We start from the raw sequence: 8,825 nt of genomic DNA on the forward strand, positions 1-8,825 counted from the left end.
TTCTCGTTTCAAGCAATGAATAAAGATCACTGGGACCCGGAGTTCCTCAAGGCCATTCCCATCATGAAGACTAGGAGTGGGATGCAGGTGAGGTCATGTAGAAGAAAAATCTTCTTTTCTTAGCAGGGATAGTTCTGTTTGGGTTGACAATTCCCAAGATGGTGTCCATTCACTGCAGCTGGTCCAAAAATGATAGAATCTATCTGCAGGTTTACATTATACATTTGTAGGCAGGCAGCTTTTTGAAAACTGTTTATTTGTAAATTAGATTTAATCTGAGAATGGTGATGAATGGTGAGAATGGAGAATGGCTACACACCAAATAATGAATAATGGAAGAGAGGCCGGAGCTCATTCTGACTGATTTTGCTCCTCCAGTTCTCGTGCGCATCACCCAGCCACAGCTGTCCAGAGAACACGTACGAGGTGTGGGTGTGTAACAGCGACGGCTACGTCGGCCAGGTGTGTCTCCTGAACATCAAGGACGAGCCCACGGTGGAGGCCTGCATCGCCGTCTGCTCTGCCAGAATCATCTGCATCTCGGCTGTGCCTGGACTCAAGGGGAGGTACGACTCGGCACCGGTTCGGCATTTTTATTTAGCGATCATAATATAATGGGATTAATTAGCTGTGTTACAGGGACCTGATGGGGGCGTGAATTAGGATATGGGACTATTGCTTCTGGTAAGATACTTCCTGTCAGCTGGGTGCAGTACACCTTGTTTGGTGTTTCGCCCACAGAGATCGCGGGGAGTCTCTGCTGAGCCCACCCTCGTCAGAGCAGCCCCAGGGCCCCACGGAGCAGCACCTCCACATCTCCATCTCGGGCTCCTCCCTGGAGCTGACGGAGCCCCCTGGAGCCCCCGGCCGGGAGCTGGTCCCCTTCGACAGCGACGACACGGACGATGAGTCCTCCCCCAGCCCCTCCTCCACCCTGCAGAGCCAGGCCAGCCACTCCACCATCTCCTCCAGCTTTGGCAGTGAGTGTCAGAGCAAACAGTTGCCAATATAAAAATAAAAGGAGGAAGTCGATTCCTGAAGTGATTTACTAACTCTTCCCCTGATCTCTTCATCTGTTTCATCTCTATCCCCCTCTTCCTTCCCTCTCCTCTTTCTACTCATCTCTCAAAACCTTACCCTAAACCCTCCTCTTCCCTTCCCCTGCTTCTCCCGATCTCACGCCTATCCCCTCCGCAGATGATGAAATGGTGGGCTCCAAAGAGATGGCCACGGAGACAACGAGTTCTGAGGAGGAGCAGGAGTACCCATCCGTGGCCAGTTCGTATGGCCCCCCGCGGCTCAGCGACAGCCCCATGGACGGCAGGGCCATGAGACGCTCCAGCCGCGGCTCCTTCACTCGAGCCAGCCTGGAGGACCTGCTCAGCATCGACCCAGAGGCCTACCAGAGCTCGGTGTGGCTGGGCACCGAGGACGGCTGGTACTGTCATGGCTTGACCTCATTCACTCACTCATACAATCATTGACTCATAAATGAATCCCTAACGCACTCACTCCTTAGTGACTGACTCACTAACGCACTCACTCCTTAACTCACTGACTCACTCTAACTGCAATAGACTCAGGTCCTCAGTAAACAAAGGTGACTTGACACAAAACTGATCTGGATTGTTCTTACAATTGTGATAGCATTCCAGATGATCGTGTGAGAGTCTAGCAAGGCTTTGACTGATATGTGATTGTGTTTTTTTGGCAGCATACATGTGTACCAGTCATCTGACAACATTCGGAACCGGAAGAACAGCATGAAGATGCAGCACTCCGCCTCGATCCTGTGCATCTTGTAAGCCGTCTGTTTATACAGTGTTTTCTGGAAATGTCCTTGATGTAATGTTTTGTACCACAACATGACAACAGAACATAGATAGTTCTGGTTATAGGCGCCACAATGCAGTCAGTCAACTAGCAATGGAAATACACTTGGGTATGATGCCTTGCTTAATAAAGATTCTCTTGTTTGGTTTCAGATACCTGGACAACAAAGTTTTCGTGTCACTTGCCAATGGTGAAATCATTGTCTATCAAAGGGATGCAGGTAAGCTGAACAGACAAATCTTTTGCAGTATCAGTGTGAGGCTGTTTGGACTGAAACGGTGTCTGAGTGAGGCTGCTTCACTACCTCGTAGGAAATAAGTCTTCAGTTTGTATTTCAATTAGATCTTTTTTTTTTTTCTGGATAGGTGTACTTATAGTGATACTTAATATCTTCCTCTAATCATTCTTGTAATGATTTTCAGTCACTAGGTGTTTATTCCTGAAACTGCTGCTGCTGTTGCGATGAAGTAATAAGATGAAGAGTAATTAGCAGACTCTTTTATCCAAAGGGACATAAAGAAACCGTTGATGGTCTATGTATCAGCAATGGCAGCAGCAGAGACACAAACAGCTGCACCTGTGTCATATCAGAACTGAAGGATATTGAATGTGAAGGTTCTGATACTGAATCAGGAAAAAATGGTGGTCGAGCAACAGAGCTGAAAGCTTGAAACAAGAAAACGTTGTCCTTAAACACTGGACCACCTGACAATATAGCAAAGTAAAAACAAAACAATCAAAAGGTGCAGCACAATTCGTCGAGTTTGACTTCCCTTTGTAGGAAGCTCAGGGCTGAGTTGTTTGTGTTGTGGCGTTTCCTGCAGGCAGTTTCTGGGACCCTCAGAACTCGCAGACCCTGAGCCTTGGCACGCCAGGCAGCCCGGTGACCAAGATGGTTCCAGTGGCCGGGAAGCTGTGGTGTGGCTGTCAGAACCGCATCCTCATCATCAACACCAACACTCTGGCACAGGAGGTACAGCGCGGGCCCGCTTACGCCACTAACGCCACACTGCCACTCTGAACAGAGAGCCGAGACACTCGTGGCACTTTGAGTGATAGTGTATATGGGCACCATCTCCATGTTAGCAACACGAACCTGGTATTATCAGGGGGCCCTACAGGAGATGTACTGGTGTCCCATTCCAGTAATGGGCTCACATTCCTCATTAATTTTAATGGATGAATGTCACCTGAATACCTCATGCACTTCCTGTCGGGCCTGATGTTTATTTTTTATTTTTTGGTTTGTTTGTAGCACACGTTCCAGGTGGGGCAGGACAGCAGCCGCTGTGTGACCAGCATGGTGAGCTATGGCCAGGGCGTGTGGATCGCCCTGCAGGGCAGCGCTCAGGTTCGGCTGTACCACGCTGCCACGTATGAGAGCCTCACGGAGGTGGACGTGGCCCCGGCGGTGCACAAGATGCTTGCAGGTGAGAATGAAATACAGAGTTGAAGATATAGGACTATGCCTCTGTTAAGATACCTGTAGACTTAAATATGTAAACCTTGAAAGAACGTATTATAATTTCTCGACCCAAACAGCCACTGAATTCTTGCCTATTTCAAATGTTTTTTTTTTTTTTTTTTATTACATTTGCTCATTACACCTCTACCCCAATATACCGCAATCCTTGAGAGCCAAGAAATCTCACCGTGTTATATCGAACTTGCTTTGGCCTCGAGCATTTCCGGTATTAATAGTCAGCAAATCATTTTTGTTAGAGAAAACAAAGTGTATTCAGTAAATAAATTTAGTTCTACAATAGTTAAATTGTATCTCCATTCCTTAATTACAACATTTTATAAGCTTACTTAAAAAATAGTGCATTAACAACAACACTGGTACTAAACACTGCTAAATGTGGGCTCATCAAAATCAACTTTGGTGTGTATTTAATGCTGAGGAAAACGATAAATTCACATATCAGAAAATGCTTTTAATTAGACATCCTTACAAATTGTTGTAAAAAAGGATTTGGGTATTTTAGCAAATAGGAGCATGACCACTTATGTTATATATAGATTAAGTAATATGAACTGTAAACAAATATATAGTTTGAAAACATTTCAGAGATCAGTTTTTCCTTATAGAAAAAGTTAAAATGAAGTGAAAAATATAGTTTGATGCAATGAAGATCACAGTGAAAGATTAAAAATGCTGTAAATGTGCTCGGCTGTGTTTCGACTTTTGAAACCATTTTGTAGGCGTGTATTTCCTCCCAACATTTCACCATTACCCTTCCTTATTAGCACAGTGTGTCGCCTGCAAGTTTTTACTTTTTTACAATTGAAAATATGCATGAATGGAGCTGATGTGACTTCCTACTTCCTGCAGGCTCAGACGCCATCATCCGGCAGCACAAGGCCGCCTGCCTGCGCATCACAGCCCTGCTGGCCTGTAAGGACCTGCTGTGGATCGGCACCAGCGCCGGCGTGGTCCTCACTCTCTACATCCCCCCTGTGTCCTCCAGCAGCAGCTCCCTGCGCAGCCCTCTGGTCCCCATGGGCTCGGCTCACGGACACACCGGCCACGTGCGCTTCCTCACCTCCATTGAGCTCCCAGAGGGCTTCGATGTGGCCTTCCCCTTGCCTGGGGAGCAAGGTACCGTCATCACTGGGCTTCACATTGGTTGCTTTATTTTCCCTGCCCTGTTGAAACCTTTCTCAGAATTATTTTTATGCTCTACTTTATTTAAAACCCTGAAGTTTGTAAATCACAGGTGGGCAGTGTTTTCAGCTGACGCCTCACCATCACCAGTACCCGAGCTTCCCCACAGGTGCGTCATTTCAGAGATCAGGTGTGACAACCATGTCTCGTTCCTCGCAGGCGCCCCGGCCACTGGCGGAGATGGGGGATCCAACCTGCAGAGACGGGACTCAGCCCGGCGTCGTGCCTCCACCATCCTGCAGACCAAATCCAACCTCCTGGTGATCAGCGGGGGTGACGGCTATGAGGACTTCCGGCTCACCAACAGCAGCGAGACGGTGGGCCGCGACGACAGCACGAACCACTTGCTGCTGTGGAGGGTGTGACCCATCGCCATGTGAGCCGATCGCAGCCGCCGGCCCCCCACCGCCAGCACTGCAGAGCCACGCCAGCTCCTCCCTGCGCACCCCTCCCTCCTTTTTATACTCGGTGTCTGCTGCTCGGACGTCTGGTCTGTACGTGCATGAGTGTTTCTTAAGACAAAGAAAAAGGGGTGGCTTTAAAATGTTTTTTTTTTTTTTGTTGCTGTTAATTTTCCTTTTTTTATTTATATTTGGTTGTAAGAAGTAAATCTCGCGCAGCCTGTGTTGTTCCTGGCTCTGCTGTGCAGCAAGAGGAAGTTTAAGAGGTAGAATATGTTTTGGGGGGAGAAAAAGAAAAAAAACATAAATTGACTGATAATCGTCTGAACTCCACAAGTGCGATTCTACCAGTCGGTACCGTGGAGACCTTCTCCCAACGTCTCACCGCTGAGTCCTTCTCGCGTGCTCGGCATTCTCCTGTGTTTCAGCCTGCAGCTTCTAGTCCTCTGTGGGAGGACACTTTGTCAGTCGACGTCATTGTTTGTGCTATAAGCGGGCTCTTGCTAAGCCCGTGGGGGAAGAGAGAGGGGAATGGTGTAGCCAGTGACACATTGTGAAAAGCCAAAGCAAATGGAAGATGTTGGTGGAAACATTAAAAGAAGAGAAAAGTGATTCTTTACCAACTGATACTTCGACCTACACTTTTATTTTAATAAAGGAAAATGGTCAACACACATCAGTTATTGATGGTGTGATAACTACTGTTAATTTCAGACTGTGATTTATTTCTCTAATGAAGACTTTTTTTTTTTTTTTATCTCCTTTGTTTTAATTGAAGAGAGTATACAAAAAATACCAATGTGCAATATGTGGCCAGGGTACCAGATAAGACTAATATTTATATACATATTCCTATATAATTAGTCTGTCCGTTGGGATACAGTTAGCTTGTACCTCTCTTCAGTCTTAAGAACCACAGTTTAGTTACTGACACGTAATCACTTTATTTTTATTTTTCTATTTTTTTGTTTTTTTATTGTTATTATTATTGTTTTTAAACACCACAGTACTAGAGACATCTTATTCCTTTCCGTCTGTGGTACCATACCAGTCATCTTTGTACAGTATTTATGTTTTATTTTAATGTAGTTCTCGTTTTACAGCACTTAATTTATGTTTCTCTTTACCATAGGGTATAGAAAGTGAGACCGAGGACAGATGGCTGGTTTTGACATTTCAGAGCTTGGCTGTAGATATCTTATCTTGCATATTAGCCGCAGCTGCACTGTTCAAATGCAATTTAGGTGTTAGTGTTTTTATTTTATTTTTATGTTTTATTACACATCATTGTGAGTGATGTAGCGATTTTCCTGACAGCAGTCGACACGCCTACATCAGTTAGCTGGAAGTGGTGTCTGTGTGAATAAACCCAAGTGGAGCTGAAAAATATATTGTTTAACTTACTTTCAGGTGCAGGTGTGGGGAAATTGGCTTTTACGAATTTGCATTCAGCGCTGTATTGCTGACAGTAATTTTTTGTCAGAAGTCATTAATCTGGTCTAACGTATTTTCAGTCAGCGTTTCATCATGCCCCACTCGGTTTTAGGACAGCATACTAGAGCTGGCAATGTATTACTTCTTGAATTTCCTTTGAAAACGATATGGTACAGAACCACTGTAGTGTAAACATCTGTGACACGGCCTTCCTGTCACAGCATTTGACCACAGAGGTCTAGGGCCTTCCTCGCAAGTTGTCTTATTCAAAATGTCTGTTTCAGTGCTGCTGAGATGAGCACTGTGCCCAATAGCCAGTTAATTCTGCACATTTCTGTGACCAAACCAATCTAGTGCTCAATGTCAAGGCAAAGGACGAAACAAAGTCTCTCAAAACTCATTTCAACTATGGCCATGACCGTTGTAAATGTTGGTTGAACTCGTCTGTATGTTGCCTGGCCGTAACGAGATCTTACGATATCAGAATGAGATCATTTGTTTATTAAGCATGTGAAATCGGGTTTCATTCCCAGTCAACACCCTTTCCTTCTGCGATGTTGTACAGTTTGCAGTATGTGTATATCCTCGTGATGCATGAAGGGAGATAAAAACATCTTGTTCTGAGTGTTCGGATATCTTTATTATTATTATCGTGTAAGAGGGAAAATGCTGTGGTGTTTACTAAAGTTTAAACGGTTAACAATGACATGAGGCATGTTATTGTAGCAGGAGGTGAGTGTTTTTAAACAGATTCTTTACCTTGTTGTGAGAAAACAGGTGCACTTCCTCCTTTAAAGTTGATTCTGTTTTACAGCCCACTTGCTTTGAGTTAACCCATCCAGACAGTGTGAGCAATCAAATGGACCACACATGCTTAACCTTTTACCACTAGTGTGTATTGCATAAGCAAACACTGTCCCTATATGCATATACGGATATTTTGTATTTTGGGATTTAGATTAGATTCTACATTTATTTTCTCACTCATCCTATGTGCATAAAATGATTGTTCCTCTATTTAAAAACGAATCTGTAGCGGACAAGCGTTCTTGTAGGTCATTTTTTGCACACAGAAATACTATGAACATAGTAAAATGCAATTGCAATGACATTAAACTTTAAACATTTCCAGGAAACGTAGAATATTTGGATGTGCCTTTAATTCTATTCCACTGGATTGGTGGTCTAGTTTGAAGTGTTAATAGGTTAAGAGTATTTCATAGAAATGCCAAAGCGCTGTCAGGAAACAAGAACACATTATTTTAGGCCCTGCTTTAGTATATTGATGGCAACACAGTCTGAAAAGTGCTTTTTATAGGACTCCTTTGTACTCTTATACATTTAGATCATGGATGGGTATGAAGTGGAGAATATAAAGGCTTCAGAGGAATTTTGTTTTTTTGGTTTAAATTTCCTATACTGACCTGTACTGCTCACAATATAAAAATATATAAACATATTTCTTTTAAAAAAATGATATCATGCAGATTAAGTATAAAATGACACCTCTGTTGCAGAAATTGTACACTGTAACTCTTGTCCTTGTAAGTAGTCTTTCTGCCAATGTGTGAAAGAAGTCATCTGTGTGTATTGTAAATATTGGTATATATACTGCCTTTTCTGTACATACCGTTCCCAGTCTTCAATTGTTGATATGAATCTAATGGCATATTTTTATATACTTGTTTAAGTTTTCTTAGGTACACCTATTGTGCCACCACATTTAAATTATAACTATTACAGTATTTTAAAGATGAAAGGAAAAAAAAACAAAAAAAAAAACTTTTATCCTGAAATATTACAATTCATATTACAAATGTCATGGTTATCAGTATCACATATTCCTGCTATGTTTTTTGTCACTGTGGGTTCTTTGTAATTAAAAAGTTCACTGGTGCCAGACTGTGTTTTCATTCCTTTGTATCAAATATACACAATAATTCATAGTCATGCATCACGACAAATTACTTATTATTATTATTATTATTATTATTATTAATAATAATAATATTATTATTATTATTATTATTAATATTATTATACCTTAATGGTGAGCTACGTTTGAGGTCTGTCCTGTTGTTCACACCCCTGAGTAGATTATCCTCCTGTGTGTGTGAGAGAGAGAGGGAGAGTGTTTTCATTTTATTTTATTTTTCTATAAAGGTCATGTCTTTACTGTGTGCTGCCCCACTGCAGAGAATGCAAAGCATGCATTTCATTTTCACAGTGTGGGATTTTTCTCATTCTTTCTTTCTGTATATCAAGGGGGTGTACAGTTATGCAGGTCAGCTATAGATAAAGCTCTTATTCATTCATTCTGGGGAAGTTTGTTACATTTCAGTGGACAATTGGTAGTATTTAAATAAACACACACACACAAAACATACAACAAGTCTGATTGACATAAATCAATAGGTTCCTGTTGATTTTTGGCACTTTCCCTCCCTCCATCCATCAATTTTCAATAATTGCTTCATCCAGTGCAGGGT

General features: G+C 42.8%; 1 protein-coding gene across 1 annotated transcript in view; it reads left to right on the plus strand.

Moving 5' to 3' along the window:
- Positions 1–8,233, plus strand: part of arhgef17 (Rho guanine nucleotide exchange factor (GEF) 17) — an 81,218-nt gene extending 72,985 nt beyond the window's left edge. Inside the window, exons 12-21 of the mRNA XM_066699336.1 lie at positions 14–87; positions 379–566; positions 742–980; positions 1,198–1,438; positions 1,715–1,801; positions 1,986–2,053; positions 2,658–2,806; positions 3,089–3,263; positions 4,169–4,435; positions 4,661–8,233. Of these exons, the coding sequence (XP_066555433.1) occupies positions 14–87; positions 379–566; positions 742–980; positions 1,198–1,438; positions 1,715–1,801; positions 1,986–2,053; positions 2,658–2,806; positions 3,089–3,263; positions 4,169–4,435; positions 4,661–4,866 (1,694 nt within the window). The 3' untranslated portion in view covers positions 4,867–8,233. The remainder of the gene's footprint in view (positions 1–13; positions 88–378; positions 567–741; positions 981–1,197; positions 1,439–1,714; positions 1,802–1,985; positions 2,054–2,657; positions 2,807–3,088; positions 3,264–4,168; positions 4,436–4,660) is intronic.
- The last annotated feature ends 592 nt before the right edge of the window (positions 8,234–8,825 follow it).

Source organism: Amia ocellicauda, chromosome 3 (assembly GCF_036373705.1).
Source record: "Amia ocellicauda isolate fAmiCal2 chromosome 3, fAmiCal2.hap1, whole genome shotgun sequence".
NCBI lineage: Eukaryota > Metazoa > Chordata > Actinopteri > Amiiformes > Amiidae > Amia > Amia ocellicauda.